Source organism: Podarcis tiliguerta (genome assembly GCF_965153285.1).
Source record: "Podarcis tiliguerta genome assembly, chromosome: 17".
Taxonomy (NCBI): domain Eukaryota; kingdom Metazoa; phylum Chordata; class Lepidosauria; order Squamata; family Lacertidae; genus Podarcis; species Podarcis tiliguerta.
In genome coordinates this window covers 32591034-32603346 of record NC_139550.1, presented here as the reverse complement: position 1 = coordinate 32603346, position 12313 = coordinate 32591034, and the positions used below count along the sequence as shown (strand labels likewise).

Genomic DNA, 12313 nt, shown 5'->3' with positions numbered 1-12313 from the left:
CACAACTACATGTGACATGTGTTCTAGCAGCCAAAGCAGGAAAATTATAGGTTCCTTTTAGCCAAGCAAATCTACTGAAATTTAGCTATTGATTGTTACAATCTGGAATAATAAGTTTCAGGATAGTATAAAATCGTAAATTTTCTTTTCTGTAATATAATGAAAACGTGATCTTATTCTCTCCCCCTTTACAATATTTTCTCTTTTGCTTCTTTGTATTTTGCATTCTAATATTTCTAAACATTCAAAATGTTCCAAATAAACGTGTTTAAAATCATACTGTTAATTCTTGTTTTTTTGGGACGTGATAATTTCATTTTATGCAGGTAATACCTCGTCTTTACCTTTCCATAGTTGCAGACACCCACCTTGCAGTGATATCCACTCTGAAATCCTTATCGCTGTCAATGTAATAAAACTTATCCGATGGCTCCACTATTACTTCAAAGCTTGGCAGTACTAGAGGGAAAAACAGGGGAAGAACATATAAACATTCATGGAATGATGAGAATATATAATTGTAGTGAGCTTTCAGGTCAGTGCCAGCAATTTCAATAGTATGAGCAATTCCAAGTGTCATGGTGGAAGACCAATGGGAGTATTCCCTGGGAAACAGTCAAGGGGAGCAATTCAACAATTCCTCTCAGTGCACTGTTCTGGGGGTTCTCGCGACCCCTTCACAAGCCAACTTCAGGAGCAGGGAGAGAGGGAAGGCCCAGTTGCACAAGTGGGCAGGGCTTTCACTGGCAAGATTCATCTGTTGAATCCAACCCAAGGGATTAAAGAGGAAACAATGCCTGTAATGGGCCAGGGGAAATCCTAAGCAGAGGTGGTCCTCCTTACCATATTCCTTGACGTCAAATTGCGTGCTGAAGGTCTCCTGTGGGGAGTCTTGATACTTGGCCACAATCTTCCAGGTTCCCAAACTAGAGAAGGAAAAGGAAGGAATCTTCACTGCTTCTGCTCTGTCAACTCATGATATTAAAGGTGAAATCAGAATGGGCTGCAGGGCCTCTTCTCACCATGGGTGAGGTTAGAATATAGTCTATGTCCCTTAATGCTCATTTCCCCCAATGGTGGTCGGAAGTAAAATGGTGCTTAGAGGCCAGCAGAGAAAAGCACCATGGCTGAGAGAGGGGGATGATTATGATACATTAGAGGGGAGAAAGTGCCAAAGTGCCACTTTGCTCTATGTGGGGATCCCTTTGAAGGTGACCTGGAAACTACAACTAATCCAGAATGTGGCAGCTAGACTGGGGACTGGGGGCAGCCGTCGAGACCACGTAACACCTACATAAAACACCACGTAAAAGACCTACATTGGCTCCCATTTCGTTTCCGAGCACAATTCAAAGTGTTGGTGCTGACCTTTAAAGCTCTAACAGCCTCGGTCCTTTATACCTGAAGGAGCGTCTCTACCCCCATCATTCAGCCCAGACACTGAGGTCCAGCTCCAAGGGCCTTCTGGCGGTTCACTCACTACGAGAAGTGAGGTTACAGGGAACCCATCAGATGTCACTGATATAAACAACGATCTGACTTTTAGAAGACAACTGAAGGCAGCCCTGCTTAGGGAAGTTTTTAATGTTTGATGTTTTATCGTGTTTTTAATATTCTGTTGGGAGCCACCCAGAGTGGCTGGGGAAACCCAGCCAGATGGGCGGGGTATAAATAATAAATTGTTGTTGTTGTTGTTGTGTTGACTTCCCCCTTCTTGTTCCCGATGTAGAGCTTTCCTCCCATGCTTGTTCCAGCCAGATCGGTGGGGTAGAAATAATAAATTATTATTATTACTGTATTATTAAAGCTGGCAGCAAGATCCCATCAGCAATTCTCTTTGCTGGCAGTACTCTGTGAAGAACCCCAAAGTGCCATTTTGGGGCACGGTGGAGCAGTGGTGACTTCGGGCCTATTGGACCCAGAGCCCCAAGGACCACCCAAGGGGTCCTAGCCTCAAGTCTCTCAGCTGCACCTCAGCAAAATATGTGTAAAAACCCACTCCCCAACCCCCGGCCTGGCCAGGGTGAGTGACAGGCCTTTGGGTGCAGTGTTGGATCTGCCACATGACTGCTTCCTGATCAGGGTTGAGCTTACTCTGCCCAGCCACATTCCTAGTCATACACACCTGAGATAATCCATATTCGGCTCAATGGAGCATACATGCAAAGGACTGTGCTGTTTAGCTTGGAGCAGAATGCCTGCCCCAAAAATCTTAAGATGTGGATATGTGGAGGATGAGATCACACTCTCACACCCCATCTAAGTGTATGTCACAGCGTGGTTGTGGATGGTAAAGGTAAAGGGACCCCTGACCATTAGGTCCAGTCATGACCAACTCTGGGGTTGTGGCGCTCATCTCGCTTTATTGGCCGAGGGAGCCGGCGTACAGCTTCCGGGTCATGTGGCCAGCATGACTAAGCCACTTCTGGTGAACCAGAGCTGCACACGGAAACGCCGTTTACCTTCCCGCCAGAGCGGTACCTATTTATCTACTTGCACTTTGAAGTGCTTTCAAACTGCTAGGTTGGCAGGAGCAGGGACCGAGGAATGGGAGCTCACCCTGTCGTGGGGATTCGAATCGCCGACCTTCTGATCGGCAAGTCCTAGGCTCTGTGGTTTAACCCACAGCACCACCCGTGTCCCCTGGTTGTGGGTGGTAAATATATACTAATATTGATGAGAGCTTGGAGTGTATTTTTGTTTCGTATGAAACCCCCAAAAGAAGGATAAAGGGCACTTTGCACATTGATGAGCTTTCTTCTCCAGTTGCTGTTTCAGCTCACTTTCTGTACAAATATGCTGCATGGTAGTATTCATGGTCAAATACCTGACAATTTCAGGTAAGTTGTAAGGCCGGATGTTTGTTGAAGTGGGGCTGGTGGAACTCTGGCTGACAATAATGCCATCTGGTGTCTGTGAAGGAGAAAAACATGTTTCAATGGTTGCTGAAGGAATGAAAAATGATTGCACTCAGTATTCATAATGTGGAAAAACAAATTCCCTAGATAGGTAGAGCTTTAGTTCTAGACTACCAAGTCCTTGATCTCAACTTAGCCACAACGCTTCCAGGATGGCTCTGGCCTAAACCGTTGTGATGATAGTTAATTTAATTAATTAATTAAATTAAATCACACACTGCTTTTTGAGGAACTCCTCCACAAAGTGGCTTTCCGTATTTGAAAACACCAATCTTTGAAAACACAAAACCAGTAGCAATAAGCAATAACACATTTAAGAATCTCCAGCCTTGCCTCAATTAGCTATCCTTGTAGTACGAGAGATGGGGCCAACCTAATCTCTACAGCAATCATATTCCAGCACGGCTGAAAAACAATACAGGGCCGGCCCATGAGGCAAGGTGAGGTGATTGCCTCAGGAGGCAGGATCTATCGGACCAGCAGATCCAGTCTCCAAGGAATGTATTCCCTGCTGCCACAGAGGCAGCTACAGCTGTGGGATGCTCCTTGGAGGCCAGATCTACCCCTGTACAGTGATCTCTTGGCAAATAGGACTTCACCCTTATTCCCGTTGTAAATCTTTCTTTTCTCCTCCTTGTTTCTGATGCAGATCTTCTCTCACCCCTTCTTCCCTGGAGGAGGGGTGCCATTTTGTGGTTGACCTCAGGTGCCAAAATGTCTTCTGCCAGACCTGCTATTGTGTGTGTACTCACCACACTAGTTTAATTGCCTTTACTAGCAAACACTGAAGCAGGCACTCTGAACTAGCTCTTAAGATGCAGGCAAGAGGACAGAAGAGGATAACCCCCATCTTGCCACTTTGGGCTCATTAAAGGAGGAGCAGGAGAAATAATGATGCCCCACCCCCCTCATCCCAGTTCTCATCTTGGTGAGATAGTTTCCCATGATTCCACTGCTGGGATGAGCCAGCACTGCCAAGGTCTGAAATGGCATTTAAGGAGTTATGAAAAATGCCCATGCAATATGCTTCCTAAGAAAAGCTACACTGAATGGCCATCACTCTTTCTGCGAAATCGCCGCAGAACGTTTAGTGAAGCACCAACCATCACTGCAATTTCAGGCAGCCAATGCTGTACTCAACACACACACAAATATATGCTTCTCACCTCAAACTCAACAATCACAGGCTTATCCAAAAGCTCCATGTTGTGGCCCACAGAAAAGACACGGTAGCGCACTGAGAAATAAAAGAGATATTTTGAGTTTGAAAAGAAATAGAAAGAAAGGAAAACATGAACTACACCCATCCTACACATTTGGTCTAAGTGTGTGTGTGCGTGCACTAGCACTCACATCCCTATTTTGAGATGTACAAATCTTGCAGATTTTTGTCCTTACTGTTTAAAGATAAAAAATACCAGAAGATAAATCCATTTCTGGTAGTAGACTATGGCATGTTGAAGGTGCACTGCTCACCTGACCTCCCTCTGGCTGAGTCACTGCTACATAACAGCAGACAGAGGAAGCCAATCCAGTGCTCCTTCTGGTAGTCTGTACTGTGTCAGCCTCTCCTTTCCTCCTCTTTGGGGCAGTAGGTCAGGTGAGTGCCACAGTCCCAACAAACTGTCTGATACTCTCACATCCCATGGGGCAGTGGCATAGCGTGGAGGGTGCAGGGGGGGCCGGCCGCACTGGGCGCAACATCGGGGGGGCGCTCGCACTCGCAGCTCTCTGCCCCTACCTGGCTCACTCACTCTCTCTCACTGCAGTGCTGGCTGTGCGAATCCGATCCGAGCCGCCGGGTCACCGCCCACTTTGGAGGGGAGGGTGCCAGGCGTGCGGTGCGGTGCGGAGAGAGAGCGAGGGACTATCTGGGGGAGGGACAGTGCAGCGAGGGGGGGCGCAAATTACTTGCCTTGCCCCGGATGCTGACAACCCACGCTACGCCACTGCCATGGGGTGCACATCCATTTGCTTTGTCCCACGGTTGCCTCTTGCAGGAGAGAGGCTGCTGGTTCTTTAAAGAACACAAAAACCTACAATACCTGAGTGATGATACACAGAACTTTTTCAGACCAACTTGAGTTGTCAGGTGTGTGTGGTGGGGGTGTTAATATTTGTCTAGCTCTAGTTGTAATGAGGGGTGCATCTAATAATAGTAAAGATCTGAAACATAAATCAAAGGCTGATCCCAAGCTGGTCATCCACTCTATACCCCCTTACTGTGGTCCCAGATAAGGTGGGGCTAGCAGAAGGCATCACCTGCAGATCCAGGGGTGTAGATGGTTTTATCTGTCTGAACGAAGAGATATCCACTGTGGAAAGAAACCAGAACCGTCTTCTCCAATGTGAACTGAGGACAGCTGGCCTGGACAACCACATACTGGTTTTGCTTGGAATCCTTTTTCATGTCTTTGGCAGGAACCTGCGTGAGGGAATCAGGAAAACTTGTTTAGGTCAAAGAGCTGGAGTGGGGCAGAATAGAATGCCCTTACCTCCTTGCCCTGCAGCTAAACTCATTCAGATGTTTAAGTCTCCTGTTTGCTTGACACTGTGTCATGTGGGATGTAATCCATTGGTATGGTCAAATGCAACATTCCTTATTTCCTTAAAGTGGGCACATGCAGGGGGACATCCAGTCAGTGTAACTGCCTGTTCCACTGGTCTGGAGCTTCCTCTCCCTGCATGTGACCTGGGAGATGGGCATCGCTCTGGCTGACTCCACAAAAGAGCCCAACCATGCAGCCACGTTCTCAGTTCGTCTTGTCTCTTATTGCTCTCTTGCTGATCTTTTGCTGCCATGCTGCTCTCCTGCAGCCATTTTGTTATCTAAATGTAATGTTGCTGTCTGCTGGCTCTTAGCCAGCAGCACATGAGTTCAGTCTCCATAAGAAATGAATTCACAGTTTCTTTGTATAACTACCACGTAAAGTCTGCCTTTCAGGGATCAAATCGTGAACTGAAATGTGAATAAACCTTTTGTTACTTTACTCAGAAAGACTCTCGTGCCTTTATTGTTTTAAGAGGGATTAAAGGGGACACCAGGAAATAATCTTAACTAAGAGATTCAAATGAATCTGCAAACTAGCTTCCAGCTATATTGAGGGGAATTTGCTCTGCTACATCACTTACTAGCGTGAGTGAAAGAAGGATAATACTTTTTCAATCTATCCTTCCCTACAACCCTTAACATTCCCACATGTCACTGGGTCAGAGACACCCTGTCAGCTGCAGCTTCCTCTACCTTGTACTTACATAAGTAATTTCAATGCATTTCAGGGGAAGGGACATGCCCAAAAAACAACATAGTTATTTACAAAATGTTTACGCACTAAAAAACACACCACAATAGTGAATACTACTCGTATGATTGCATGATATTTATTCCTGACCTCGGACAAACGTGAATATAGTGGGAATTTCTGCTCCCATTTCTGTGTCTGACAGAATTCTATAACATCCCTAAGCTCAGCCCAATTGAAGTGTAACTCCTTTCTCTGACAAGGTAAATGCAAATCATTCAGCAAACAGTTGGCACAGCATCAAATATAGCTGCTGACTGGCAAGTAAAACTGAAGTGTGCAAGAGATATAACTAAGGAGCGCATAAGTAAGCTGGATGACCTTAAGAAAATAAGTTGTTACTATAATTTATGATTCAGATGATTCCCAGAGCGTTTCGAAGATGGCAGCTCAGAGTGGTTCTTGCATGACAGGCTCACTGAACACTTCAAATAAATGCCGTGGACGTGCTTGACAACAGAGTTTGTCCATAGTCTGACATTCTTTTCTGCTCTTAATGCAAACAAGCCAAGAGACATGGATGCACACTTCATTAGCTCCAGACTAAAGAGACAATACATAAACTTGCCAAAGGCACTTTAAAAATAGAATTCAGATATTTCAGGTTCCCTCAGCTGAAACTGTAAGGCAGAGCCAAACTGTGACTAATCATAGAAGAAGGCCTGAAATATGTATTCATAAAAGACCAAGATACATGCTGTTCACCATGCCAACCAGGGCTGGATTCAGGTTTAATGAGGGCCTAAGCCACTGAAGGTAATGGGGCCCTTTATATGTGCAGCTGTCCTTTGTCAACAACAAATTGTCACTGTTTTTTGTGTTGAATATATGCTATATGGTAATTTATGGACCTAATAGGTATCTAAAGCCATTTGCCACTGTTGCTGTATGTAGGCTTAATTTTATTTGTTTTTTATCTTATATTTAGGAAATGTACATCCAGTTTTTCCCCCTTTAATTTTTTGGGGGCCAATCCCCTGGCTCTTAGCCTTCTTACCTTGGGGGTCCCCCAGCAGGTGCTTCCCCCCACTCCTCTGCATCCAGCCACTAGCAAAATCAAATCCATTAAGATGAAACATCAAAATGGTAAACCACTATTCTTAGAATCCTTCCTTAAGTATTAGGAATAACACCCTATAAAATTGTTTCTCAAACTTGACTCTCCAGTTGCTGTTGGACTACAAATCTCATCATTCCTGGTCCTGCCAGCTGGAGATGATAGTAGTTGTAGTCCAACAACAGCTGGAGACTCGTTTGAGAAACACTGCCCTACAATCGGCTATAGGGCAACCCTATACAGTGCAGTCATTCAAAAGAATCTTGCAGTTCTGACTTTTAACAGCAGTTTGATCACCTGCAATGGGCAAATTATGTTTAGACCTTGTGCGAAGAATGAGTTTCATGGGTGAGTTTCTGCAGATCAAGGCACAAAGGTGGGAGAGGCTGGTTTTTGTCCGGGTTGTCAACCCTAACATTTTCCAGGCCAAATTTACTGCTGACCCTTCCAAAAAGCAGATACTGAAATATGACCATTGCATATGATCACACAAATCCTCACAAATATATTTTACTAACCTCTAAAGCTGGCCTGGGAACTAACAATCTGGATCTTCTGATGTGTTATATCAGGAATCCTCAACCTCGCCCTCCAGATGTTTTGAGACTACAGTTCCCATCATCCCTGACCACTGGTCCTACTAGCTAGGGATCATGGGAGTTGTAGGCCAAAAACATCTGGAGGGCCAAGGTTGAGGAAGCCTATGTTATAGTCAGGTCTGATCAGACAGCATTGTACTTTGAATTTCCCATCATCGGGCTTGATAGCACAGATGATTTGCCCTTCCCTTACCCCTCCTGGAGTTTCTCTTTTTATATGCTAACCCGCCCACCCCAAACATAATGGACAAACTGCGCAATTGTATGCATGCTCTACTGTGTTCAATGGGACTTGCTCCTAGGTTGAGTGTGCACAGGTCTGGAGCTTGATTTTTGCATACTCTATGGCACCGTCCCTAACCATCACTCGGCACTCACCTTTATGGCTGGCGTCACCATCATGCCATTTGCTGGGTTCATGGGAACTTTGACCATATACAAGGTGTTTTTCTTCTGTGGGAAGTCATGGACAGAGACGGTGACCTCGGTCTCAAAGTTGCTTCCATGAGCCTCCACCACAATCGTCTCATCGGTCTCTACCCGCAGGACACTTGGGGTGAGGAGGGTGTAGCTACAGAGGAGAAAAAGTTCATTGCAGTGAGTCTGTTTGTTGCATCTAAATACCTTACCACAGCTCCTTCATGCCGCATTTGCCGCCTCCTCTTGCTTGGGGAAATTCAAGAAACAAATGGGGCTCTCACTTTTAGGTAAAGGGGGGCATCACCCTGTCAAGATTCTGAATCCCTCCCCCAAACCTCCAAAGCCATGGTCCAGTCTTTGTCCTGTCACGTAGAATAGCAATACATTTCCAGTGACAGAGAGGCTTCTGTCCATCTCCTCTGCTTAGCCAGTCATAAAAACCACTAGCAGAAGATCCCTCCTCTGTCCCCATCAAGAGAAAACAGTTCCAGAAAGAATGAGAAGGATTTTTGTCCAGGCACATTTCTTGATGGAGGTAAGAATGAGGAAAAGGGTTTTTTCTTCTTCTGTTGTTTTTGCTTTTGTTGTAAAACTAGGGTGAGAAAACTGCATAAAGGAAGTTCATACAGCAGCCCAGTTTTTCTTCCTTTGCTTAGGAGGTTGTGAGAAATGGTGGCATGTGGGGGAGATGAGAGAATTCTGGAGGCTTCTGTTGAAATTGCAAACTGTCCTATGTGCAGGTCTAGAAATAAGATTGTTGGGCTAGCGCCTGGGAGTCCAGTACTGGCTTCAAAACCTCACACAGCCATGAAGCTCATATTACACTGGGGTAATTGCTGTAGTTTTATATTGGTGAATGATATATGTCGCCTGCAATCCTCTGTCCACTTGCATTGAATCGGAAAACAAGCCTGGTTGAATTAGTATTACAGCAAAATTAGGATGGAGACTTATGTAGGTGCTGTACATGTGACCTCTTAGGAAATGTATACAATGTGTTTTAAAGATTCCAAGGAATCGGGGTGCCAACTTGAATAAAATACTTGGGGGGGTAAGCCCCACCCCACATAATCGATCACATACTATTTGAATGGCAATGCCCAACAACTTGGGTGGCGGGCGAAGGGACCTTGGCCTTTAAGAGTTGGCTCCTATGCAAGGAAGACTGTAGGGCCTTCGTCAATCATTACTTTCTAACCTCAGCCATAATGTGAAGTGAACATCTTACTTCCTCCTATGAGATCACGCCACAATTTGTTCCGGAATCGCAGAACAGTAATCTGGATGTGAACACCAGCTGTCATTCGATGCATAAGTCTTGACATTAGATATTGCACTTTGTTTTTTCCTCTTATGTTTGAAATTTGTAACCACCAATAGGGAACTGGTTACTACTTACTGGCACTCTGGATAATGCTGTTGTTTTAGCTGATTGTATATGATGCATATTTTATTGTTTTATGCTTTGTAAATTGCTTTGAGAAGGTTTTGCTGCTAAGCACGGTATAAAAACATAAGGTTGGGGTCCCTTCATGAAATCCCTGACTCCTTCCAATGTTAGCCAAACATAAGAAGGTCAGCAAAAAAAGGGGGGAAAGGGTCTGGGTCCCTAATGTGTGTGCTCTCGTGTACCTTTTTTTTAGAATTAGAGGTTGGGTTCCTATTCAGTCTAAGGCAACAAAAAGATTTTAGGTTTGGATTCAATTCTACTTCACTTTCAAGAAACCCTCTCTAAACCAATAAATTTGAGTTCAGGTTAAGTTCAGCGACTTTTTGATTGTAACTTCTTCATTTTTGGATGTACAGTGGTGCCTCGCAAGACGAAAAGAATCTGTTCCGTGAGTCTCTTCGTCTAGCGGTTTTTTCGTCTTGCGAAGCAAGCCCATTAGCGGATTAGCGGATTAGCGCTATTAGCGGTTTAGCGGCTATTAGCGGCTATTAAAGGCTTAAGGGATTAGCGGATTAGCTGCTAAAAGGCTATTAGCAGCTTAGTGCCTTAGAAAAAGGGGTTGGGAGCGAAAAAAGACCCCCAGGAATCGCAAGACATTTTCGTCTTGCGAAGCAAGCCCATAGAGAAATTCGTCCTGCGAAGCACCTCCAAAACGGAAAACCCTTTCGTCTAGCGGGTTTTCCGTCTTGCGAGGCATTCGTCTTGCGGGGCACCACTGTACTAACTTTTGATTTATGCCTGATGAGGACATTTCCACATTTACTCCATACGCTCCCCACATCCCATCACAACAGACACAGAGTGGTGGCATCTGACAAAAGTCAGCTCAAGGCTCCACTAGCCCAAGGCCCCTGCAATGTAGCAATGAAGGAATCTTTTTGCCCAACGAAAGGATTGAAGCCCCAACCGTGAGATTAAGAGTCTTATGTTCTATCCTAGGGTGTCAGTGTGCCAAGGACACTTCTCTGTTTGAAGGGCTGTTGGAGGACAACCCTCTATTATTTGAATGAGTTCTCTATACAAAGAGCTATCTGTTCAAAGTTTGACTTAATGATAATGAACCTAACAAGGGAGAGCAAGGACCTTGCAAAGATCGCCCATTAACAGCATAGTAAACAGGCACACAAGGGAAACGGGTGGCACTGTGGGTTAAACCACAGAGCCTAGGACTTGCCAATCAGAAGGTCACGGTTTGAATCACCGCAACGGGGTGAATTCCTGTTGCTTGGTCCCTGCTCCTGCCAACCTAGCAGTTCGAAAGCATGAAGTGCAAGTAGATAAATAGGTACCGCTCTGGCAGGAAGGTAAACAGTGTTTCCGTGCACTGCTCTGGTTCGCCAGAAGCGGCTTAGTCCTTCTAGCCACATGACCCAGAAGCTGTATGCCGGCTCCCTCGGCCAATAAAGCGAGATGAGCGCTGCAACCCCAGAGTCGGCCACAACTGGACCTAATGGTCAGGGGTCCCTTTACCAACAGGCACGCAGTTCACCTGGTCACACTTTCCTCTCCCACCTTATGGTGAGAGGTATTTCATTCCTATATAAATTGTAGTAATCACTGCTAAAGATGCATCTCTATATAGACAGCAGCATATACAGATTTTATGAAAAACCTGTGTCCTCTTTTAAGGTGATGCGTTTCCTCTTTTTTGATTGTGCGTAAATGCAGGACTGGTCATTAGGCAGAGGGAAGTGGCCATCTCTGGAGACAGATGGCAGGGGGCGAGTGCCAATGGCAAAATGTTGGAAGATGGAGCTGTTTGTAACCCCTAAACTAGCCTGCTGCCCCTCGGCGCAATGGAGGTCCAGTCACTAGTGTAAAAATAAGATTAACCCTGGAAATTTGGCAAGCTTCTCTACACAGAACTAGAGAGGATGTCACCTTGCCCTTTGCCTCAGGTAGAATTATTATTATTACAGTGGTACCTCAGGTTAAGAACTTACTTCGTCCTGGAGGTCCATTCTTAGCCTGAAACTGTTGTTAACCTGAGGTGCCACTTTAGCTAATGGGGCCTCCAGCTGCGACTGCACGATTTCTGTTCTCATCCTGAAGCAAAGTTCTTAACCCGAGGTACTTTTTCTGGGTTAGCAGAATCTGTAACCTGAAGCGTCTTTAACCCGAGGTATTATTATATTTATACTCTGTCCACTATGGGAGGCTTCCAGCACATATAAAAACATAGTAAACATCTTGGTAAATAAAATGTCTTGGTAATTAGTCATTTTGCACCACAACTGACTAGCATTCTAACACATGTACACGCAGCAGAACAAACACACATGTAATTGTCAGACATACCATGAAGCCTAAATCAGGATGGCTAAATGAAAACTTCATGCTCTGAGGTGATCAGAAACTGGAGTCGAGCAACAGGGCAGGGCTGTTGCCTTCATGCCCTGATGGAGAGCTTTCCAAAGGTGGGCCACTCCAGGGAGGCAAAACGCGAGATCAGATGGACCCAGAGACACAGTTTGCTAAAGCAGGATTCTTCTGTCCTTCCATGGCTTCTACACTTCTTGTACAAAGAACATTTCTTCATGTCAGAAATTCAGAGCCGGCCCTGCCAG

At 45.2% G+C, this 12313-nt stretch overlaps 1 protein-coding gene across 1 annotated transcript in view; it reads right to left on the bottom strand.

Annotated features, from left to right (window-relative positions):
* LOC310667327 (A.superbus venom factor 1-like) overlaps positions 1–12313 on the bottom strand; it is a 63219-nt gene that overhangs the window by 48853 nt on the left and 2053 nt on the right. Inside the window, exons 3-8 of the mRNA XM_083419298.1 lie at positions 8255–8447; positions 5181–5343; positions 4085–4155; positions 2828–2913; positions 844–926; positions 369–459 (exon numbers count right to left, since the gene is read on the bottom strand). Of these exons, the coding sequence (XP_083275424.1) occupies positions 369–459; positions 844–926; positions 2828–2913; positions 4085–4155; positions 5181–5343; positions 8255–8447 (687 nt within the window). The remainder of the gene's footprint in view (positions 1–368; positions 460–843; positions 927–2827; positions 2914–4084; positions 4156–5180; positions 5344–8254; positions 8448–12313) is intronic.